A 25,056-nucleotide genomic window follows, 5' to 3' on the forward strand; every position below is an offset into this window, starting at 1 on the left:
AAGCAGAGTTTCTGTCTTGCACATACTGTTTACACATCCTTAGAAAAGAGCAATCAATTACATGACTAAAGACAAAATTACATACTAACAATGCACAGATCATGCTGGCATGCACTGCTATGTACTGTTCTTTAGATATTTTAAGGCAAAGTCGCACTTTGAAATGGGGTCAGTAGTTTTTATGTGCACTGTACCTGTTCAGACGTCATGCTGTCCGTGGTGCTGAAACAGTGACGTATGGAGTGCTGTTGAGCACGTATCCTCTCATCTGCCATTTTTGTGCTACCGGCTAACTTGCTAAGCAAGGGGTCTCCATCAGCAGGAGGCGGAGAAGACTGTAGATATCACAGAGAGGCAGTCAAATAAAAGGACTGAACCTTCTCTGGTGACTTGGGGAGCTTTTACACACAGAAAGCTGTTATAAGAAAGGCGATACAATGTCCGATTTTGACAGCAATCCGTTCGCAGACCCGGATTTCAGCAATCCCTTTCAGGTAGCAAACTTGGCTATCTGGCCGGGCTACGCTTGAAAGCCCATTGAGGCCACTGTTACTTTAGCATCTATGCTAAGTGTCGTAGCTAATAGCTTGAGAGCTAACAAGAGGTGCTCCCTTGGCAGAAGGGCACCTATCTCATTATTTATCATATCACACTTAATATGACTGTTACTGGAAAGCAAATTTTGAACAGTTTCGTCGCACATAAGTTCTGTAGAAGTTTGCTTTTAGCGTTGTAATAATCCTTGTGCCTTTGACTACTGCTTTGTTAACGTCAGCTAGGTAACATTAGCTTTGACCATCGTCTGTAAACATTTGCTAAACACAGCATGTTGGTTAAAAAAAAAAAAAAAAAAAGCTTACCGGCTTGGTAATATTTCTTTTTAAAAATAGTGTCAAAATTACACAGATTTCTTTTTTTTTTTACATTTCGGTAGGATGCAGGCCAATATGATTGAAATGACTCTTCGGGCTGTCACAGCAGAGTTACATTCATTTAGCTAGTTTTGGCTTCATTTCATTCAAGTTTGCATAAACGAGAACATTGACATCAACATTGCTGACACACGAGTGCCCACATGTAGTGCCGTGATGGGACACAGAAGACCGTTTCAAAGTCTTAAGACTATTTTTTTATGTTTCATTCTTCATTCTGGACCAGGTGATAGCAAAAAGCTGTTTAATGATGCCATACCTTTGAATTTATCCAAACTGGTAAAGGCTCTTTCACATTAGTCTGCTGGTTTTCTATTCAGCAGCTGGTTCAACTGTTGATTCTCACATGTTTAAATGAGTGTGTGCTTCTCAGTGCTTGGAGGTTTGGGTGGAATGATAACCTACATATTTTTGGCTCCTTTATGCTGAGACGCCAATAGCTGGCACCATAGACTGTCCTATAATGCGAGCATGTCATTAGTGGCCTTGTCAAGTTCCCTCTGCACCTGATCTCATCTATAGGATGTGTTGCACACCAACAAGGATGACCTGACGCAGTCATGGTTTAACTTTTACCTATGTTTCGTAAAATGTGAAAAAGGGTTTGGCGTGAAGAAAGAAAACATTCAAACCTTTGTTTTGTCCTAAATTGAGATTACAGCTCATTATAATGTTGATATTTCATACCAGTGAACACAGACAGGAACTTCCCTGTCCTAATCCCTCTTTTGTTTACTTTCTAGGACTAGAGATGCTATATAAGTAATTTTCATATTAACCTCTATTTGATTGCGGTCGCCATATATTCAAAAACTTTTTCTTTTTTTTTTTAATTGAGAAAGTGGAACCCACTTCATTTTATTGCTACATTTACTAATTTCAACCCTAGATTTACTCAACTGTGATTAGAATGATCTCATGTTAGATTATTCTTTGTTGGTGCAGCTCAGCAGTAGTGTTTCTAGAGGCCACAAAATCGAAAATCACCCCTTCTGATAAGAGTATGGCCCTATTAAAAGCCTCATATGTAATCTTGTTCTCTCTCTCACCTCCTGGTGGTGTGAACATGTTGTTTGTAACTGTCAGAACATGGGAAGTTATTGCCCCACTAAATGTGTGGTTTGTTGTGGTTTTCACAGAAACTGCAGATCACTTAAAAACATGAAAATATTAGATTTAGATTTTGTGGTTGTAGGTTTAACTCCCTAAATTCCTGTATGAACCTCTCTGCCCTTGTAGGATCCTTCGGTGACCCAGGTGACACGGTCTGCCCCTCCTGGTGGTCTGGAGGAGTATAACCCTTTCACAGACGCCAGAACGGTCAGCTTAATTAGCATCTCTATTGCTGAGTGTGCGCGTGTATATACAAATGCGTGCTTCCGATTCAGTGACCTAATTTTATCCACTACCCTCCTTCTCTCCTTCAGCATCTTTCCGTCGCTGACGAAATATGACTGGCCGAATTACAATTTTTACGTAGTGTCTGTCTCTCATTTGCACAAATATTAACATGGACCTTCTATGCTGGTCTGCAGGCAGCACCTGGAAATGCTCCCAAATCTAATCCTGCCCCTTCCCAGAACACGCAACCTGCCATCATGAAGCCCACAGAAGAGCCGCCGGCTTACTCACAGCAACAGACTCAGGTAAACAGAAACACCATATATTTATATATATATATATATATATATACTAAATCACACCTAGTTTCCCTTCAACTTTAATTTAATCTACACTAGGTTAACAACATATTCTCTCACTATTCGCAGTCCAGACTTTAAGTATTTGGACAGAAACACATTGATTTGAGATATAAATGAATATATTCCACGTCAACCTCGGCTTTTCTGGATTTTCTGTACAGAAACAACTGTGTGTGGCACATAGCCCTTCTATCACAAAGTCCCTACATTGCAAGAGTGCAAAAGAGCTCAAATATTCCTCACAGTTGATGAAGTGGAGTTCTCAACCAATATGACCAAAGAGGTGACTATGCAAGTGAAGAAGATGAGAATTTGGCAAAAAAAAATAAAGCAAAATTGAATCATGAAGAAAGTTGGTTGGTTTGCCAAAATCCATAGCTGGGTTTGTTCCAAAAAGGCAGGTGCACACAAGACAGCCTGGTTGCCAAAGGAGCACACTTTTTGTGGATGATTTTAAAGGGATAGTTTGCCTCTTTTGACATGAAGCTGCATGACATCCCATATTAGCAATATCATTTATGAACATTGACTTACCCCCTGCTGCGTCCTGTGAGCCGAGTTCCAGCCGAGTTTTGGAGTTGACGAAGGTAGTCCGGCTAGTTGGCTGGGGGCACAAAAATAAAGCATCTTGCTTCTCAAAACAATATGCATTCAAAAGAGTAATACATTTGCATCACAAAATCGTTGTCCAGGAAAAAGTCAGACCTCACATCGCTTGGCGCTATTTTTGCCTCCCTTGATATCAATGCGTCCAATGTAAAACTGTGCAGACCGAAGTGCAGACCGAGCAGTCCCCTGCTTCCGAGCAGCAAACACCGTAACAGGTGCGGCTATCGCTAGGTGGCTGAACGCATTGATATGAAGGGAGGCAAACATAGCGCCAAGCGATGTGAGGTCTGACTTTTTCCTGGACAACGATTTTGTGATGCAAATGTATTACTCTTTTGACCGCATATTGTTTTGAGAAGCAAGACGCTTTATTTTTGTGACCCCAGCCAACTAGCCGGACTACCTTCATCAACGCCAAAACTCGCCTGGAACTCGGCTCACAGGACACAGCAGGGGGTAAGTCAATGTTCATAAATGATATTGCTAATATGGGATGTCATACAGCTTCATGTCAAAAGAGGCAAACTATCCCTTTAAAATCATCTGCATCTGATGCAGACTCCTGACAAGACCGATAATTTGTTTGGCAAAAACCTTAAACCACCAAAGTTTGTCTTTCACAGATATATCGGTGTTGGCATGTGCACTCGCCAACATGAGCTGACGTAAAAGCATTTTTATTCTTTTTTCAACAGAAAATAATACGGAAAAAGTTGCTTGGTAGTAATTCAGAAATGGTATCATTCCTTAGTTTATCTAGGAGAGCGGCCTGAGACATCAATGTTTCCAAAGGTCAGTACTGGAAAGGGAAAAGTTATGGCTTGAGCAAGCATAACTTGTACATTAATTGATGATCTTGTCATTTACAGATGAGCAATACGTGTGTTCCAATTCATCCGAATGTATGTAATTAATGTTATCTTTCAGCAGTAAGACAGACCAAAGCTTTGCACCCACAACAACTTGATGCAGAAATGTCCAAATACTTACGGTCTGAAATAAAGATTCTTAAAAGTAATAAGACATAAGAGACATCATCTTTGCTTCTGGTTCATCTTTCTTCTTGTCCTTCATATACTGTACTTCTCTTTTTTCTGGTGGCCCAACAGCGGCGTAATGAGGTACTGTCTTTAATCTGCGTTTCCATTACCCATCTCACTTTCTTGTCGAGTGTGGATTCATTTTTTGCCCTTTTCTCACCTGTAGATTTCAATTTAGAGTACCATTTTAGAGCTAGTTTAATACTAACTAAAATAAGACGTGTGTGTGAACTGTTTTAGCTGATTGATCTTCTTATCATAATCCCTTTTATCCCCTAATAAAAACGTAACATGGGCAGGCTTACCTGAGTGGAAAAATACCTTTATTCCTTCCATTATTGGAAACCATAACAGCTGCCGGATGTTGGGTATTGAAATCTAAGGGTATTTCTGTGTCTGTCTCAGGACCAAGCGCGTGCCCAGGCTGAGTTGTTGAGAAGGCAGGAGGAGTTGGAGAAGAAAGCAGCAGAGCTTGATCGTCGGGAGAGGGAGTTACAGTCCCACGGAGTGGCGGGTCAGTCCGTCCGACAGGCTTCAACCTTATTCACTCAATAATTCCTTGACCTTACAGTCTGAGCAGTCACTGCTAACCAAAGCTAAACTTGTAACAGTGTCTGCCACAAAATTGACGTCACCAACAACCAGAAACATAATCTGGCTCAAAACTTGATTCGTGAGGAAAACCTCAGAGCATATATCGTCAAGAAGCAGAGTTTGAACTGCATTTAGGACATGAGAGCACCATGAGAAATGAAAACGATAAATTATATTTATCCTGTGAGTATCAAAAGGCATTCCTAAAGTGGCAAGGACTCTGTGGAGGTGTTATGCTGGTGTAATTTTTAAAATAAATGTGGATTAGAATTGTTAAAATATGTTCTTCCAAAGCTCTCCTGGTCCTTTGTAATAACATGATAGGTCACAGACATTTCTAGTTTCCCTCACAACCAATACCTCACTCATATTTATTCATTTTAAAATACATGCTTTATCGTACCATTTTTTTCCCAGTTCCTCTGCATGCATGTGATACATGATTAATAACCCAACTGCTGTTTGCTTTGTCCGCACAGGCCGTAAGAACAACTGGCCTCCACTGCCAGAACGGTTCCCTGTTGGCCCGTGTTTCTATCATGATATCGCCGTGGACATACCAGTAGAGTTCCAGAAAACTGTCAAGATTATGTACAACCTCTGGATGTGTAAGTTGACCATTTGGTTCAGACACCAGCACACTTTCTGTATCGTTCTCTTTTACATCTCTCACACAACTAGGCATGGGCCGGTATGAGATTCTGACGGTATGATAACCGTAGGCAAAAATATCACGGTTTCACGGTATTATGATTAAAGCTCTGAAATGTGTATTTTGAATGTCTGTATTTAAAAACAAGAAAAATAAAAAACTTTTCCATTAGTAGTAAATAGTGTGCTTCAGTGGACACACTTGGGAATTATCTTATTACTTTCAGGATGCAATGATAATAATAATAGATTGGTTTTATATAACAACATGCTGGAACAACAGCAAATTCCCTAAAGTTCTGCCAATCTCCGTCCGCGAGTTCTGGGAGTTGACGTGGTCACCATGCTCAGGGGACTCGCCTCCTTCAGCCATCATACAGCCTGCAGAGCTGCCTGCTTGTCACTCACAGCAAGCGTTGGTGCATGGGGAGAGGAACCTCCACTTTCTCTCTGACGAGACGTCACATAAATAAATAAATAAATAAATAAATAAAACGCTCATACCGCAGGGACGGTATGACAGAAAATTTCAGTGGTTTTGAAACCTTGGCTTTTTAATACCGTGGTATACCTTGAAACCGGTAACCGGCCCATGCCTACACACAACCAATGACGTGTAGGTGTCTCATGTATTGTACCACAGTGATATTAGAGATTCATTACCTGGGATTATTTTTGCTTAGCTTTCTGAGGATACTTTGTTCTTATATTCAAGAAGCAGTAAAGCTCTCCACTTTCTTGTTTCCATTGATCAGTTCATGCAGGAACACTCTTTGTGAACATGTTTGGCTGCTTGGCGTGGTTCATTGTGGATGCATCTCGTGGTGTAGATTTTGGCCTGGCCATGCTCTGGTTTCTGCTGTTCACCCCGTGTTCTTTCGTCTGCTGGTACAGACCACTTTATGGGGCTTTTAGGTAAGCAGAAAGTGGAAATTGGACATCATTTGAATCAGTAAAAAGAAGCAGAAATAATTCTCTGTGAATAACCATGATCTGCTGCTTAAACAGCAAAAGTATGAAAGTAGTAAAAAGTGGTTGACAGTTGATGCTGAAATTGCTACTTCTTTCTATAAAAAAAAAAAAACTGCATTTATTTTTTAACCATACAGGTTCTAATTGTTGATTATCTTTTGCTCTCTGAGAATATTAACAATTGCTCAGACTTGCATAAACTGTCTTCCAGTCTGTTGCAGTCAGAGAGGACTTAGTGTTTAATAGAACTTATACACTGCCTCCATATTGATTTCTCACAACCTTCCTCTCCCCCCTCTTTGCAGGAGTGACAGTTCATTCCGCTTCTTTGTCTTCTTCTTCGTCTACATCTGTCAGTTTGGAGTTCATGTTCTACAAACTATCGGCATCACCGGCTGGGGAACATGGTGAGTATTTGGGTTTTTATTGACTCTGTCCCTCTGTGAGCGTGTTCTTGAATTCACTCGTGTTTTTCTTGGTTTTTGTCTCACCAGTGGCTGGATCGCAGCTCTGACTGGTTTGAACACCAGTATCCCAGTGGGTATCATCATGTTACTAATTGCAGCTCTGTTCACAGCACTGTCTGTGGGCTCACTCATTATGTTTAAAAAGGTAACGTAGTAACAAATTTGCTGAAAATTATTCCACAGTATTCTAACAGCACTATCAATAAATGCTTATAAGTGAATTATTGAGTGGACAAATGTGAGGACTAAGCCTTGCAACATGTGTTGTTGTGTGTAACGGAGAGTCAAATTTCAGTGTTAAAGGTCTCATGTTATCGTGTTAATATTATTTCATTTGACCCATTTTTCTGCTCTCCTTTTTCCAGGTGCATGCTCTGTATCGTACCACTGGGGCGAGTTTTGAGAAGGCACAGCAGGAGTTTGCAACTGGCGTCATGTCTAACAAGACCGTTCAGACCGCAGCTGCCAACGCCGCAGCTAATGCTGCAACCAATGCCGCTCGTGGGGCCTTCAAACCTCATCCATAAACAGACCCATACGTGGCACACATGCTCACATAGATAAGCATACACACACTGACGAGATGGAGACGGACAACTCTGGCCCTGCTTGCCCCTGAGCTAACAGGCTGTATTTATGAATGTTTGCCCTGCGCACTTTTCTCATGAAGTGTAAAATAAAATGACAGACAAGGGACCAGAGTTGTTCATCTTCACCCAAAATCAGACATCAGTAAAAACACATCTTCCCTGTCTGCTTTACAGCCAGGTGACAGTCTGCCCACATCCCTAAAAACATCCACCAAGTGACTCAAGGTGTGCTCTGGGTGTGTGGGACGCACAGTGAGACACTCCTTTGCTTTCCTTGTCCGTCTGTCCCCTCGAGGTGATCCCAAATAAGGTGGAGGTCGCAACTCCAGCTTACCTTGTTTTTGTTATGGTGATGACCTCCACACAGCTTCCTGCCTGATAAATTCAGTGTAGAGTGGTGAAAAGTGAAACTCTGATCATGGTGGTTTGCACTTAGCTCTGTTTTGTTTGCCCACTTACTCAGAGTACAGTGTTTGTTTGAGTGGCTGGGCCTCTGTGCGAATGTGTGCTTCACTTATAGAAAATCGTGGCTCTAGTTATTTGTTTGTTTATTTATTTTTATTTCATTAATCCAAGTAATCCAGTGTTTGGACTTTGAGGTCTGAAAGGTAAACTGTACCTTGTTCTATATCTGTGCTTTTATAGTGAAACGAACCCCATTCTCATATGATAAAACGATATCATATTAATAGGAAGATGTATTTCATTATTTAAGGACCTGCCCCCAGCAACACGTCTCAGTTGGATAATGACTCTTGCTCTGTGTGCTCATTTGATCGGGTTGGTTCGGCGTCTTTAGATTTGATAGCATGATAGAAACATGCATGTTTGGCACTTAAGCTGGCAAATTCTTCAGCACAGTCATTCTGTCCACTGCCTTCCTTCAGGCTACCCAAGTAGCTGGTTTTGGGGGGATTGTCTGCCTACTTGTTTTCTCTCCGTTTTCTGTGAGAAGTGATTGCATGTACTGGTGGCGTTCTGATTAATGGCGATGGTTCAGCTCTCGACTTCAATGGCCTTTCACCGTGGGGGGAAAAAGTTGGAAATATCTATTTTCTTTTATGTGGGTATGGCATTAACGCTACAACTGTATGTGGCTCTCCTCGAGTTGTTTTTGTAGCTCTTTACACTTGGTTAAAAACTAACGCTGCTATAAATCTGAGAGCTGTTCGGTCGCGGCCTCTCGCTCGTCATTATTCCTGTCGAGAAGGACATGTGTCACACGTACGGAGAACTGAGACGCCTTCTCTGACAGGAGATGACCTGGAAAGTGATCAAGCCACAGTTTTTCTTGAGATTAACCTGCATATATAAGAAAAAATGAAAAAGGCTGATACTGTCTACGTGTGTTCACCTCATTCGCTAACCATCCATTACCATTGATTTTCCCATCGGTAGTGGATTACTGGCATCGGACGTTTGGGTGCCAAAATTAACATTAATTTAACTGGGGATTTGGATGTGATGCACATTCAGTCATATCACTACATACATTCATTTATATACAGTAATAACAGTGTTACTCAGCACATAAGTTGTACAGACTCCTGTTACTTAAGTTAACTATGGATGTGGGCTTTTTGTTGTGCACCTCTTATAGTGAAGGTGATTGTCTGAAGATGGGCATGATAGATTAATGATAACTGGTACTGCTGTTATTACATTAAATACTCCCCCAAAGTGTTAGGAAGCTAAGCATTAAGGATCTCTCACAATAATAAGCCTTCATCTGGGCAGTATTGCTTTTCTTTGGATATTTGTTTTCACTTCATTGCACATTTTTCGTTTCACTCCGAAGTTAGAGCAAAATGTGTTTTTATTTATGGTGTTATTTAAGTAGTTTGCATTTCAGTTTTTCTGTCTTATGATCTTCTGTTGCTGATTTGTCTTTTTTTTTCTTTCTTTCGCCTGTATGGTTTTGTAATGACTTGGTCATAGCGTCAGCTCGGCTGCAAAAAGTGTTTGATTGACTTTGCAACTTGGCCCTGCAAGAGGTGTACTTGTTGTGTGAGGATGTGTGTATATAATTGGTGTGAAAGTTTAAAAAAAAAAATCCCCAAGTGTTATTTTATGTCCTGAAAAGCTGTGAGAAATCTACCAAATGTCCATATAGATTTGTTTTCAAATCTTGCATTGTAATGTGTTCCCTTCTGTTTTACTTTAAGGTATTACAATACTTTGCTGCAAACACCCCCGTGATTACCATGTATCTCTACTTTTGAACTGTTGTTTTAGGAAGCCATGCCGCAGTGGGTAATTTCCTTGATGTATGTGGCGAATTGGTCTGCAGTACAGAACGTGTTTTGAAGTTTGCTGACACAAAACTGTGTTTATTGATCTGTGGCCGTGTTATTTCACTGAATCAGAGAACAAACTCATCCAAAAGGGACACTTGTATATTTTGTAAAGTTTGATCCCCATTGTCAATCACATGTAAAAAGAAAAAAAAAGTAATGCACTTCTGTCTGGCCTTTGTCGCATGTGAAATAGTTTGAGTTTTGTATATTTATGGTATTAACATTAAATAAAATTTGAAAGAAAAGCTTGTGGACTTAATTTCAGGAAACCATTTTAGAGTTACTGAAGTTAACTATACTTAACATGAAAGTCAATATTTGCAAGTAAGAAATAGCGTTTTTAACGTTTGCTGCCATTACGTTAATCTTTCCTCCTTGTTAATTATGTGTTGACCATTTGAATTGATCTCAAAGGAGGTTTGTTCTTGTTCTGTGCTGACCACTGGCTGCCTCCGGGTGTCAGTGTTTCTACAGGAAGTTTGAGTCCAGGACAGGAAGCAGGTTTCACACATTTATCGCATACATTTACTTAAGACATTGGTTATTTGTATACAGATTATCTTTCCTCATACATATCAGCCTCTTATCAATATGCCATCATATATCGTGCCATGCATGCTGTTACCCTTTTGTTAATGTAACAAAAATAGCAGACAGTAAACAATTAAATTCAGCACAGAGGGGCTCTCTTGATTTCACTTTAAGGCTCATTCTCTCAGTCCACTCACTCTCACATGAAAACACTATGGAGGAATTATTGCACATCTCATCTACAGCGATAAAAGCACGGCATCATATGAAACCTAACATTTACAATGACATGGAGCACGGATGAAGGAAAAAAATGATGCAGCAATACAAAATGCAGTAAAGAGCAAGTGCAAAATACAACGTTAGGTGCAATTTGAGAAAGAAAATATTCCAAAAGTACCAAAACTAAAAGGAGGGTCCATCTTAATCAATCTTGGGGAAATTTAAAAAAAAAAAAAGAATACTGAGGTGGCAAAAGTAAAGAGTCTGAAAAAGCTGAATTGATTATTTATTTTGTGAGAGCAGATATCCCCCCATGAAAGCCCAAAGAAGTCAAACATCTGGCAAGAGTTGTTGTTTTTCTCTTTTTCGCACACTCTGCCAGTTGTTAAGCCGCAATGCACCCACAGACAACCTGTTTAACAGGGGGAGCTCCTTTTGATGTGAGCAATGCCTTCAGTGGCACATCTAAGGTTAGGTAACGTATTAATGTCCTGCTGTGCAACAGAACCAGAGCACACGGACATTTAGAAACTTCGACAGTTAACATCTAATCACACACAGAGAACATATGCAAGCTGTTGTTGAGTGTTTAAGGAAACAAATGTGCTCGTGGTTAGTGGTTTGTTGGGGTCTGCAGGTGAACCATGTGAATGAACATCATGATGATGTTACACACATACACAACATCTTCCATCTGGCAGCGTTTAACTTTTCCATGATAACTATTTTAACATACTCACGACCACTTTCTTAAACTAATCTTCTGCTTTTCCAGTGCAGTGGTTTGTTAAAGGTGAGAGTCTGTATAAAAATAAACATCTTGTTGAAAAAAAAATACTAAAAAACGTTTCTTTCTGAGACTTGATAGTTTAACCTGATGACGTAGAAGAAACGAAAGCTTTGTCTCATCAGGTAGTCTTCAGCAAAAAGTTAAAAAAAAATCTTTTCAACAATCTTTTATCAAGACCATCAAGAGGAAAAACCTCTAGAGAAGTATCTGTCCTCCTCCACTGAGATGTACCATTGTCCACGTCCAAGCAAATACATCAAGGGGTGATTTCCTTCTGGGTTTTTTATTTCCAAAGCTCACAACAGGCAGATAAGGCTTTTCCCCTCCTCGATCTCCTCCTGAACCTTATCGCTGGAGGTGGCAATCTCAGCCTGTGCAGACAAGACAGCGCACAGGAACGCAGCCAGAGTTCCTCCTATCGCTGCGTAGAACGCCCAACCAAGCGAGCACATAAAAGGCCTGAAGGGTGAGGCCTCCAGCCCACAGTAGCTGATCACCTTCTCTGAACCCCAGCCGGCAGGGTATAGCATGAGGCCCACCATCAGCAACAGGCCTGAGAGAGAGCACATGGTGAGAGATGAGGGGTTTAGTCACGTAAACATGGAGACTGAAAACATAAATCACAGTGCAGGCTGGAACATGGTGACTCAGCTCTAGTAAAGATAACATCTATTCTTCAACTGACAAGCATTTGATTTGTGATGAGGGGAGAGACCAATGTTTTACCCCACCTATCCTTAACAGTGATGTCACAAAATGATCTACCTCCTTCTCAACGGATCTGGACAGCTAAACACATGTGGTTGACCATCATTGAAAGAAACATTCAAAAAGACGAGGAGAACTTTGGTCGGAATATTCAACCTCCTTCTTTGGGAATGCAACGGAACATCACCTGATGTTGCCAACGTGTGAAATAAGATGTTGCAACTTCTAACGTCATCAACAGTGAAATTCCCTTCGGGCTACTCACAGAAATGTACTTGCATAGTCTTGCTTGCAACGCCAAAGATCCCATAGTATAAGCACTAGCTCCAGTAAAACCCAGAACTTTGAATGTTTGAACCATGAAGATAAAGTAAAGCAACGCAGAAAAAAGGGGAAATAAATAAGTATAAATGTGGGGGTACATGTTTGTTCTGTGTGTATTTCAAAGCAGGATTTTTTGTTTAATTTTGACCCAGACTTTGTTAAAAAATATAATAATGATAAGTGTAGGGCTCCATAAACTTCATACCAACAGGCTATTTAGTATGCTAAAAAGATTTTATATATATATATATATATATATATATATATATACGTATATATATATATATATATAAGATTTTATATATATATATATATATATATACTGACTGCATTGCAAATCCAGTATAGCTGAAACTTCATAAAATGTGGCTGGTTTGTTCTTTCTGATTGTCAGGAAAAAAAATGTGAAAAAAAAAACTTAAAAACTTGTGCTATTGCTACAAATGATCAAAGAAGTGGTGATGCATTCTACTTTTGATAGCAAAGGGAATGGAAACCACCCTAATTCAATGTAGGAGGTCAAAAATATTTCTTTAGCTATTTTCTATTTAAATTTCTCAAAGCAAAAATCTTTTTTTTCTTTTTAAAGTTGCAGGGACTGTATTTATTTTATCAAAATATTTATTCAATATGTATTCATTCATTTATGTATCTATCTATTAGGCTAAAAAGTTTGTGTTTAAAGTGTATGCTCCACCTCTTGGTGGTTTTAATGTTGGGGCTGATGGTGTCTACTACTGTATGATCATTTCCAAGTCTCTCAGAACCAAATGGTTACTGGTTTTATTCCAGCTAAGAACTCTGTTACAAATCATTTCTCTCATTCTCATTCGATTCCTGTCTATATCTAATGTACATTTCTAGGTAAAGGATGATGTTGAAAGAGATTCAAAAACTAAATGTCCTCCATGTTGAGGGAAACTGGCCTCTAAGAGCACAGTTGTGTGGAAGATCTGGACAGAGGAAAACTTTTTCTACATCACAAACAATCATGTCTGCTCACAAAGACAGATGTCTCACCTGCTATAGCCTGAAGCAGTCCACATATGTTGAATATGCTCTTCTTCAGGATGCTCTGAAAACACAAGCTGAAGATGGAGATGCACGCCACACACCCGAGCACTAACGTTCCTGCAGCCAAAAACAACATGGCAGCCTGCCAGAAGCCACTGGCCAATTCCCCGAATGACCCAGCATAGGGCCCACAGCTCACACCGACTCCCCGGGACCCGACACGAAGGCAGCGGCTGTAGAGGCCGAGCGATGGCCTGTATTCCCCGAACTCCACTTCGTTCCCATTCTCCGACCGAGGGGATCCCAGCAGCCAATCAGGGCTCATGAAGGCAATGAGCTCGACAAAGGCAACCACAATACTGAGCAGGGTCCACAGCAAAGAGCGGCATGTTACAATAACATGGCACATGGTGTTGGCTTTGAGAAGGTAAATAATCGTTTAAAAGATGCAATTAAATATCCTCTTATCTCTTTCAAGGTTCAAGTGTCTTTTTGAGGAGTTTAAATTCCTCTCTCCTCAAACAGAAAGGTCAGGTAGGTCCTCTGTTCAAATCCAGATGGACTGCTGATCTTATCTTCTACAGAGCAGATGTTCTCCCTCCTCTTGGCACTATTTCTTCTTTGCTTTTTCCCTCCTGCTCTTTAAGGTGAGGTAATGTTCAGGTCGTCCCAAACAGCTACAGAGCACTGAACCAGATTCCCTTAGTCATGGCATCGCCTGAAACCTACGGAAACAGAGACACGTGGAGGAAAAGATAAGGTATACAAGTGGGAAGAAGAGGAATAAAGCGTAAGAAAGCTCAAGAAATAATTTCCCATCCACTATGAATCATCAAGCTCCCTTGTGTTTACTCACTGACCCACAGGATGCTCAATCTGTACCTCTGTTATCTCAGGCCCTCGATACTTAAAACTTTCTATCAGCCAGCTGTGTGTATACCATGAGCAACACTTCCAGATGGTCCTCTGAAAAGTCACGATGAATCACTGACATGACTTCAAGAGACAACTTAGTTTATACCGTCATGATTTTACTCACTATTACCAGACCTCTGGGCGCTTGATTTTATCTGCCAATGCAACAGGAATTCTGTGAGTTTTGCCAGTGGGCAGCAGTTAACACAGTTCAGTGCAGAGTTCTGTTACAACCGGCCACATTTGACAGTAACAGAAACACATGACAGGTCCTCACTGTGGCAAACGTGCACTACATGAATAAGATGGCTCGGTTCACAGTTTGAATTACAGTCTGAGTAATGGCAAGGCATTAGAAGGAGTGGTTTTTGGCTTTATTAAGGCAAAATTTGACGGCAATCAAAACTTGATTAAAAAAATCATTTGTAACACTTTGCAGATGACACTCAGTTCTGTGTGTGTGTCTGTGAGCAAATGAGTCCCAGTCAAAGTGATTGTGATACTGTTGCTATGTTATGATTTAGTTGCTGTGACCACACTGGCCCTGCCGCAGCCAGCCATGGCCTCATAGAAGTAAAAGGGTTTCTCAGAGGCCTCTCATGTCATGATCCAGCATTATGATACACACAGAAAAATATGTGGGATCTGTTTTACATTCTGCCTGGTTGTCTTTACTGTAGAGGATCTCACTGGTTGAGTCATGAGTGTATTTGTGAGATGTCCCCTCTGTCAAGTTGTAACTTGAACAAGGAAAAGCTGCAATATGCACTGGTGTTTTTCAATTTTGCGCATGCAATATGACTTGGGATAAATGACTATTGAAGTATGTGCATATTAGCTATCCAGTTGTGTTGCCTTTCTGCTGTTAACCCCAAACATTGAAAAGCATTTGGCGATTTGAATATAGACATATTTTTAGAGAACCGGTAATAAATCAAATTACCAGCTCCTTTTTATTCAAAGATGAATTTGCAGTATTAGCTCAACACTTATCTGTTTTGTTGTGTTAATTTCGATGACCATTTGTTTCCTCCACAACACCAACAAATGTAAACATTTGTCTGCAAAGTGTCAAATCTCAAAGCTAACAGAAAAGGAAGCTCTTCTCTCCAAATGAAGGTACTATTCCTGCACTAACTGAAATGCTGGGTTTGGTCCTTGCATTACTAAATAGCATCAAGTAAATTGCATAAGCATCACTCAAACAAAGTAAATGCCTTGCACTTAGCCAATTTGAATCAATCAACTGACCAATAAGGGCAGACTGGGATTTTCAAGAGAGAGTCCTTAAAAAGACAAAAGCTAATAGGATGCATTTCAGACATAACAACAGGTTCTGCATATAGAATAATGTGTTTTTTAAACTGTAAGAGGTAGATTCATTACTGCTTTGCACCCTGCTTTGGGCTTGAAAAGTTACTAGATTTACTAAAGAGGCACAGTGATAAGTTAGTGCCTGAAGGAGGTGGTTTTCAAGCCTGGTCACATTTTATATGTATTTGTGGGAGTTTCTTTATTGGTACACAACATTTCTAAAGACAAATATTTGAGTGAATCACATGGAATGATTTGTTAATGTTTGATTTCTTAATAACACAGAACCAAATGACGAGGATGAAGTGACGCACTGACAGCTTTACTTTCACAAACATTCATTTTATGGAATAATACAGACTTTTACAGATAACTGTGGGGTGGGCAGTAGACTGTGGGGTAACTGGTAGTAGGTAAAGTCCAAAGAGATTTTCTTACTCTTCTACTCATATATGCCCGATCAGTGCCATTCATGACCGCATGCTAATTTTCCCAGGATAATAAATCTCCCCCTATTCTTGTAGACCCCCAAAAACTAATATCATCAACCTACAAATTAGCATAATATGGGGACTTTAAAAGAGTTTGTGGGAAGCTTGTTCAACTGACAAAAGTGGTCTAATCTCTAAAATTACTTTGCAATAATTCTTTCTAAATGTGTCATCTTATTGGTGAAGAAAGTTCCACACAAAAACATTCATTTAAAGCTGTAAGTCACTTAGACAGCCTACAAGGAATAAATAAGGTATTAGGTTACACATAACTGCCCTGCCAGCCTCGATTTAGGATGGTAAATCATTCCACCACATATGTGGGGAAAGAACACTGACGCTGTATATTGTCTGATATGATCTGAGTCATTTCAAGGCAAATAAACATTTCACAGGGGCAGAAAAAAAAGCAGTATTATCTCTTGTTGGTTGGAAAAGGCTCACTGATTCATCTGGGGTTGAGCAGAAAACAACAGATTCACGTCAAAATTACAAAGTCACAACCATGACAATGTCTGAGGAGCTGGTAGGAGATTTGAAACACTCAAGATGCGGGTGTGACTCAGTTCAGGGGGATTCAGTCGTGTCTGCAGTTCACGGTTGTGTTGTAAAGTTATGTGAGGCACTCTGTATGAGATTGTGTACAGGTATGCTTTGATTTGTGTTTGAAAGCGATTCCTATCTGCAGCATTATCACTCAAGTTCATCACATTTCATCTGCTTGCCTTGAGCAGAATTTCAGGCGCTTATTCTTATTCTACAATTTTGCATCCTAATTAGAGATTCCATGAAACCTCAGCCAAAGTACACTGTCTAGTGTCTACATATAATCATCCAGCTTGAAGATAAACAGAGGGAGTGGATTTAAATTACAACCAAGCCGAGTTAACTTATAGTAACAGGATAAAGAATATTCAGTTACGTCATGATTCATTGTCAGTCAAAAAGGAAGTGGCAGAAATAAACAGGAAGCAAACAAGAAGCATCAGTGTCTGCGCCTCTGAAGATGATATGTCACTTTATCTTCCTTTAATCTAAACCGTCGCCCCTCACACAGGCTTCTGCAAAACATACAAAAGGAATGTCTGAGGGAGCAGACTTGCCTTTGTGACTCTACTTCCAGGGAATTGTAGCAATGAGGAGAAACCCGAGTAAAAATATAATCAGGTACTTGAAGTATGTTTATGAGGTTGAGGACAGTTTTGGGAGTGCCCCTATTCTATTACAGTCCTTGAGTTTACGCCAGCCCTCTCCATACATCAGGGCTCTCCTTGTTCTTATCACAGTTTCCATTCTGCAGTAGCTACAATGGTTTCAAAGAGCAGCACACACTTCAGCTGCCTAACTCACCACAAAGGCAGCTCGACGCAAGACAAGCATTACAAAACAAAATCTAGGTCTTCTTTTTGTTTACGACTGTACTCATCATGCATATAAAGTACAAGTGTGACATTTGTTTTGCATGAGTATTTGTTTTTGGCTGCCCAGTCTATAGTTTTTGGTACTTCGTGGAGTTAGAGTCTTATGTTTGCTGCTGATTATAGTCTATACACCCATGGCATGGTCCCGTTGTTAAGGCTATAGTGCCCACAAATTATCACCTCTACCACTTCAAAATACAGAACTGGAGCCTAAACATACCTTGTCGAGGCAGTCGGCTAGCAGCCTGTGTGTTGTGCTCAGCTCTTCCAGGAAATATCCTCATTCAAACCTCTTCTCTTCTCACTGAAGACTGCAGTAAGAGAGTAATAAAAAAGTTCAAGTGACTTTTTCCCACCAGTTTTAAAAGATTATTATGTGGAAATGTGTAGAACAGCCTCTTCAGCTTTTTAAACAATGGTACTGACAGCAGTCTTACAGATTTCTCTGAGCGTTTTTTAGGGTGATAATGTGTAAAAACAGCTCCTCAATGAGTCTGCATCCGCATGTGTTCGTGGTTGCATGCATGTGCGTACTGTGTGTTTTGCTAGGATATGAGTGTGAGTGGGCTACAGTGTTGTTTTAATGTGGAGAAAGGTCACTACATCCTGAAACTGATACATTATTTCCGCTTGTTTGCTGGTTGTTGAACAGACTTCTGGGAAAGTGCTTGAACAGCACTTCCTTGTTAGGGTCAAAATTTTCTTTGTTTATGTGAGCGCTGAGAGAGGAGTATTTTACACTTCACAGCACATCAGACACTCAGAATTATGACTTATTCATAGCACAGTGATCAAGGCTCTGTGGGTGAGAGGTCTCTGTTGCTTTGGATAGATATGCATCCTCAAACCGTCAGATCTTTGTAACTGCAGCTCTCTATGTGAGTGTCATAGATATGTATCATGACCAACACTGACAGATCCTGGAGTCTTGCGCCGCTTAATGAATCCTCCACGATGCTGAGTTAGAGTGATGTTATGGTAGATATGTTTCAAGATGAAAGCTAGTCTGCACAAATGTGGTTCCACATCTGATCTGGACCTGTTTCATCCCACATTGCCCTGCTGCCCTGACTGAAACCAAGCCTGCCACACAGCATTTATGCATGTTGTGAGGGCCTGAAGCCATTTTAGACACAGTCTTTTTCAATCCCTCTTTCAGCAAGCCAACATGAACAGTCTCTGTGCTGCTATGAGAATAACCCTCTCTCAAGGAATTTACAAAAAATACAGTTCGTGGGCCAACAGCCAGCCATGTGGGCTCAAGCTCTGGCCAAGCTGCCTGTACGCCCAATAAAATTTCTACAAATGAACCATCATTTTAAGTCAAAGCCCCAAACAAAGCAGCAGATTCGAGTCATATGTGGGTCAGTCAGTTGGTTGTAAGTTAGAGAAGGCCACTGAGAAGTAAATCTAGAGTAATTGGTCTGAGATATCAGCAACAGTGCTGGTAGCATGCCAAAGTGTTGAGGTAATGAGTGCTGGCCGTTGCAGTCTGAGGGGGTGAATGTGAAAGAGAACTGAAGGTGGGTGGTTGAGCTGTCTGAAGCACTGTTGACCCAGATAAAAAGGGGAGGGTTGAAAGAGCTGTTAAGAGTTTGCTAGAAACAGTTCCATTCATGGACAAAAACTGTGAGTGATGATGGAAATGTTTTTGTTTCTCTATAGAGAGCCTCTTCAGTAGCTCAACCACCCAGATCAGATGACCTCCCAGTTGATATCGTCAGAGAGCATTCTATTAACTAATTTTTCTTAACTCGCAGATCCCAAAACCAGAGACCTCAAACCAAGATAATCTGTTCCCTAAGCTGCTGTGCTATGGTCTGGTCATGCATCTGGACTAGCCAAAAGGATGGTTCTCATACCAAAGCCACATAAAAGGCTGTTTTACCACATTCAGGGCTGCACAGCTACTCAAACAAGAAGTGGGGGACAGTGGGCAGATCACAGGCCACTAATGAGTCTAATTTCCTTCTGTCTGTCCAAGTTTAAGGAAAACGAAAAAACCATGAGATAGAACACTGGTATGATACCTGTCAGAGTTGGGCAGGACCAAACATATCCCTCCTTCATAAAAGAATGCAAGCAGCTGAGCTCAAGGTGAAGCGAGGCAAAATGAAGCAATGTAGCTCAAACAGTGACCATACACCACATGCAGGGAACACCCTTATTTTCTCAAACAATCCCATATTCATTTTTAAAGATGGCTTCATTTTCATTGCTTCATCAGGACTCTGTTCTGGCAAAGTAGAATCAGAACACCAGCCAGAGCAAAAGACTCATGCCCTGCAGTGCTGACTTTTAAACTTTCATAATTTCTCATTTTCATCTGCCGAACAACACATCAACACAATGCTCTGTTTGCCTCCAGCACTCTAAGGGCATGTTTGGGAACTTGTGAGACTAAAACTTTAGTTTTTCAAACAAAGCAAAACCTACAAAACAGATGAGAGAACATGCACACAATGCTAATCAGTTATTCATTATGAATCCTTGCCATTGCAACACCTAAACTCGTAGCTCGTGGGGAGGCAAACCACCTGCTTTCACAGTGTTCTCCATATCAAATACAGATACAAAGAGAATAAACAAAAAGATCAGGCAGGTTTCTTTTGGACCGCATGAAAATGTCCCAGTTGTCCCATATATTATGAAACAAGAGCAAGATTCTTCAAGACTCTTCTTTGCTAACCATAACCATGTGAGCCACCACTTTTGTTGCTGTCCATGAACAGGGAATGAAAGAGCTACAAGAAGAGAAAATATTTTCCCATAGATAGGCATTTACCACAAGTTGTGTCTCATAACTTAAGCCTGTGAGTAATGGCCACCATCAAATGCACGTTAGTGCTCCAGAGTTAGTTAGATTTATTTTACAGACCCTGATTAAAACACTATAAAACAATTCATGCTGTGAATAGCCATTAAACATTATTCCCAGACTGCAAATGAATATTGAGGAAATGCGAGCAGTTCTAACTTCCATTTACAACCAGTTAGACCATGGTTTGGATGACACCACGAAGACCCAAAAATGTAAATAGAAAGTAAACAATTCCCCAACACGCCAAAACAACAGAGCTGATTTACGGCCGCACAAAAGCCAAAACAAATACACATTCATAAACTGTGAAAGGTGCCAGGCTGTGTTCACTCATCCAGGGCATGATTACATCAAAACGCATGACTTCCCCAGAGAAAAGTATCTGCCAAGATCATTTGTGAGTGTGTTTATGAGTGTGTGCGCGCATGTGCCAGAAAAGCCTGAATGAAATCTGCCCTCTTCATCAGATGAGACTGCAGACAGTACAAAGGCATGCTGACAACAGCTCCCCTCGCTCCACTAAAGCCCTTCAAGACATGGCACCATTGGCCGAGAATTCACCGCTACTTTCCCAACAGCAGGCCAACTGTGGCCCCAAAATCTATTCACCACGACCCTTCAAACCCCACGCTGACTCTGTAGTGGTCCTGTAGTTTCTGACACACACAGACCCTCAGTGACCCTCGCATTTCATTTTCACAAAGACAGGCACGACAGTCCTGCTCTACTTCTTCTCCACTCCTGCTCGTCAACTTCTTTCTGAAAAGATTTTTTGCTCTTCCAAAAACATGTTAGGCAGCAGCCATCAACTCCTTCCTGCAACCTTGATTAAGTGGGTATAGAAAATGAATAGATGGATGGATGTTCTATCACTGCCAACACCAACACTTTCATAAAGAATGGCTCAAAATAAATCAAGATATCCTGTGGTTACACTCGTTCTTGTAAATTAAAACGTGAAGAGCTAATTGTGAGTAGAAAGCACAAAATCAAAGAAATAAAACTGTTTTATCTATTTGTTTCATATCAGTTGTGTTCTAAAGCACAAGCACACCTCTCTACAACCTTATGGAAAGTAGCTTCTTGGCCACATGTTGTACGGGTACAGCTTAATTTCTGTGTTCAGGCCCTCCCTTCAGATCCACAAACTCACAGCTCTGACTTGCAGAGAGAGAAAAAACTCACTTTTACTGTTCCGTACTTCAACAGACTTGTCTTTTTTTTTTTTTATTACATAGTACTGTATGACGAACTTTCTTCTTCCATTGTAGATAGTGTTATGTAACTGATACAAACTCGTACTTTTTATGATATAACCTCAACCAAAGTTCCACGTGAATTGAGCCAATACCATACATTTACATGGAAACATTGCAGACAAACGAATGGTCATAAATCACAGATATCCAATATATGCACATGGATAGGATATTGTGTACACGACTAGTGAATGCATTAGCATATTTATTAATGGTAAGTATAGATTTACAAGTCAATTTTTTTTTCTCCTCTAAATAGAAGTCGAGCTTTCTCGTGCGAAGTCGTTATGATTATTATATAAATTATTTTCAGTGGTGGACAGTAACGGAGTACATTTACTAGAGTAATGTACTTAAGTACAGTTTTTGAGTATCTGTACTTTACTTGAGTATTTTTTATTTTTTTTTTAAACCTATGACTTTCACTGCACTACATTTCAAAGACAAATATTGTACTTTCGACTCCATTACATTTCTAGGAAGCTTGTCGATACTCGTTCCTTTTAGGCTTTGTAATCCGCTGTTGCTGTTTTTCTTTCCTAAAATGCAATTGGCCACACCAGAGTGGTGTAAAAAGATCTGGAGTCTCAGCAGAAAACTGGATTTGGCTGCCAGGTCGTTTTCTGTCGAGACTACGAGAGTGTTTTGTGAACTGAAGTTCTTCATCAAAGCAGAGTTGTAGTTTGTTCGCGGTAATGGACTCAACAGTAAACTTCTATTCAATAGTGAATGTGTGCTGAGAAAAAAAAGGCTCTCCTGTTTTTTGGGTGGGGATGTTTTAGATTATTTTTTTTGTGAAAATAGCTTAGTTCTAAGCTACTAGTAGCAGAGTGATTCTACATGCCAGTACATCATCAGGTGGTTTCAGAGAGTAAGTAAAGTAAAAAGTAATTACTTCAGTACTTTAACGTGAGTAAAATTTTGGCCAAGCAACTTTTACTTGTAGTTGAGTAAGATTTGACCATGAGTATCAATACTTTGACTCAAGTACTGGAGTTGTGTACTGTGTCCACCACTGATTATATTTAAACCCTTCACACACCAAAAGCCGTACTATTTCCCTTGGTGCAAAACCATTTTTTGCTCCTCACTTAAGTTGCTTAGAATAAAAACATCTCTTAAATCAGGGTAATGCATGCGATGCCACTGCAGTCTCACACATGCTGCCATGATAGGTAGCTGATCCCACATTGAAGGGATATTGTCTGCAGTGAAAAATTAAGCATTTATGGAACATGCCAAACTATGTTGTCGTATGTGATAAAAAAAAATGTAAAACTTTTTTTTTTTATCATTATTTGCCTCTTCATACAGACTGCTATTGACAGAAGTTACAAGTTACACTTTTGTCAGGTGCAAATGACTTTAGATCAATGAATGCAAAACATTTTTTTGCCTTCACTTAGCAGCATGACTTGGTCATAAAAAAACAAAAACTCCCTTTTCTATCGCCTTCATTTGTCTCCATCCAGTCAGTAACAAGTAACACATTTGTGCCTATTAAGTCACTAAGTCATTAAGTCAGGAAAAGATGGCCCGTTAGGGCAGTCGGGTTAAAGTGAATTCTAGCTTAATCGCGTCATACAACATTTCACCGAATTTACTGAAATATCACATTAATATGAAACTGTAAATACTTCTTTAAAGGAAGACTGCTCCTCTGATAAAAGAAGTAGTGATTTGCTCCTCTCATCTTTTTACTTAAGTTTACCCTTGAACTCAGCTTGTATAAACACTACAGATGTTTCTGGTTTTGTTTAGTTTATGATGTAGTACCACTTCCCCTCTCAGCCAGCACAATGTGAGCTCCATGGGTGGCTCGCGGATAGATGGACCTCCTCCCTGCACTTCAAGGACATGAGGTTTGGTGGAAAGAGAGGGGGAGAGTGAGGGCTGCTGTGTGGACATGTGTGAAAGACAGATTAAGGAGTAAAAACCATTAAAAAATCTTTACGCAGAGGTGATTTCTCTAATAGGTGCAGTGATGTGATGCTCAACTGCTACCACATGTTGCATCTGAACTGTGGCAAAACCAGCTGCAACTACAATCAGCTCACTTTGGCTTTGAAAACAAACTTAATTTCTCCTCATACACAGCTCCTCTAAAAGATATTACCATTCAAATACCTCAGATGGATGAAGAATCGATAAAGCATGCAAATATCTTGCTGCCAGTAAAGACTGCTAAACAATTTCAAATATGGTTCTTCTAAATAAAGCCAATGGTCAACTGAAGATTGGACTAAACAAGATTTCTTGCATTATGTGTGGACAGTTATAGATCTACTCAAAAACGAATGTTTCATTTATGACATTCATCAGAAAACTGACTGACAGACAACATGTTTCATTGTTGCATCGTCTTCTACTTACGCGAAGTCAGGAGACTTTGTAGGTGCAACGAAGACGTTTTGAAACGCTGCTTCCTTTCCCGGGGCAGCCCAGCTTCCCAAACGCTCATTCACTGAGTCTCCTTTCTTCAGGACATTATTCTCTTTCCTTCTCCCTCCCACAAAGACATCCCACTGCCATCTGACGTCAGCTGCTGCTCCCCTCACTCCTCCCACCCCCTTCTCCCATCCCCCACCAAGCTTGTCTGAGAGAAAGAAGAAGAGAAAAAAAGTCTCTACGGAGTCACATTTTTGTGTCTTCATAATGTAATAGATAGATAAATGTTGAGGGCCAACACTTTGAACAATGTTCTCTTGCAAGTGAATAAAAAATTGTGATCAGAATGAGAATACTGAATTTTAGAACTTCTTTGTTTTCTTGAATATTTTACAGAAGGTTTTGCCTCTTTCATGCTCAGAACAATTTTTGAAGGGTGTGAGACATGCCTCCGATTATAGTTGAATTGGGCCATTTACTGGGCCCAGTGAACAAACACAGGAGAAGAACCAGTTTATGGACCGGAAATTGTCAGACTCTGCTTTAGCCATTTTCACAAATGAACACAGGTACCAACAATTTGGTCGAGACTTTTCCGCAGTTGCTGCTCACGCATTGTTTTACAGTGGGAGACTTTCTGCTTGAGATGCACTCTCATGCATGGGAATGCAGGTTATAAGGGGCAGGGGTATTTTCAAAGAAGGCAGGATTGATACAGAAATAAGTCAGTGAAAATCGCTATTTTCTTTACACACAAGGAGAATAGCAGATGAGGCTCTGTGTTGACGTAAACAAACTGCCTGCATTTATAAGTATCCACAATAGCGAATGGCAGAAAAACCCACAAAAAATATTTGCTGCCACATTCACACGCTATCTCACCTGCTGAGGGCCCGGTGGAAAATCTCCACTGAAGAAGTCTTTTACGAATTATGTGGACCTTTGCACATGCCACCGCTCTTGAAAATCTGTAGAACCCTTCAGGACATGTATGTGTGAAAGC

General features: G+C 40.3%; 2 protein-coding genes across 4 annotated transcripts; one reads left to right on the forward strand and one right to left on the reverse strand.

Moving 5' to 3' along the window:
- Positions 1 to 267: 267 nt before the first annotated feature.
- On the forward strand, positions 268 to 10,100 carry LOC142382125 (secretory carrier-associated membrane protein 1-like). 2 transcript variants are annotated; one of them, XM_075467635.1, is made up of 10 exons: positions 268 to 494; positions 2,172 to 2,252; positions 2,468 to 2,578; positions 4,354 to 4,365; positions 4,690 to 4,798; positions 5,358 to 5,486; positions 6,285 to 6,444; positions 6,807 to 6,908; positions 6,996 to 7,113; positions 7,334 to 10,100. In XM_075467635.1, exons 1-10 carry the CDS (start codon positions 438 to 440, stop codon positions 7,493 to 7,495), a joined length of 1,041 nt encoding a protein of 346 aa, XP_075323750.1. In that variant the 5' UTR covers positions 268 to 437; the 3' UTR covers positions 7,496 to 10,100. The 2 variants fall into 2 exon arrangements, with proteins under 2 accessions (XP_075323750.1, XP_075323751.1); XM_075467636.1 differs by lacking the exon at positions 4,354 to 4,365.
- Positions 10,101 to 10,359: 259 nt separating this feature from the next.
- On the reverse strand, positions 10,360 to 24,159 carry LOC142382126 (LHFPL tetraspan subfamily member 2a protein-like). 2 transcript variants are annotated; one of them, XM_075467639.1, is made up of 4 exons: positions 24,039 to 24,159; positions 17,806 to 17,896; positions 13,451 to 14,169; positions 10,360 to 11,951 (listed from the first exon to the last, which is right to left on the reverse strand). In XM_075467639.1, exons 3-4 carry the CDS (start codon positions 13,851 to 13,853, stop codon positions 11,695 to 11,697), a joined length of 660 nt encoding a protein of 219 aa, XP_075323754.1. In that variant the 5' UTR covers positions 13,854 to 14,169; positions 17,806 to 17,896; positions 24,039 to 24,159; the 3' UTR covers positions 10,360 to 11,694. The 2 variants fall into 2 exon arrangements, with proteins under 2 accessions (XP_075323754.1, XP_075323753.1); XM_075467638.1 differs by lacking the exon at positions 17,806 to 17,896.
- Between the last annotated feature and the right edge of the window lie 897 nt (positions 24,160 to 25,056).

Source organism: Odontesthes bonariensis, chromosome 6 (assembly GCF_027942865.1).
Source record: "Odontesthes bonariensis isolate fOdoBon6 chromosome 6, fOdoBon6.hap1, whole genome shotgun sequence".
NCBI lineage: Eukaryota > Metazoa > Chordata > Actinopteri > Atheriniformes > Atherinopsidae > Odontesthes > Odontesthes bonariensis.

What these genes read in the sequence shown, in the direction of transcription:
- LOC142382126 (XM_075467638.1), bottom strand. Translation starts at nt 13,853, where the DNA reads ATGTGCCATGTTATTGTAACATGCCGCTCTTTGCTGTGGACCCTGCTC. An exon ending in ACTGCTTCAGGCTATAGCAG is followed by an intron (nt 11,952 to 13,450) that starts GTGAGACATCTG and finishes GCTCTCTCTCAG; the next exon opens with GCCTGTTGCTGATGGTGGGC.
- LOC142382125 (XM_075467635.1), top strand. Translation starts at nt 438, where the DNA reads ATGTCCGATTTTGACAGCAATCCGTTCGCAGACCCGGATTTCAGCAAT. An exon ending in ATTTCAGCAATCCCTTTCAG is followed by an intron (nt 495 to 2,171) that starts GTAGCAAACTTG and finishes CTGCCCTTGTAG; the next exon opens with GATCCTTCGGTGACCCAGGT. An exon ending in TATGTACAACCTCTGGATGT is followed by an intron (nt 5,487 to 6,284) that starts GTAAGTTGACCA and finishes TCCATTGATCAG; the next exon opens with TTCATGCAGGAACACTCTTT.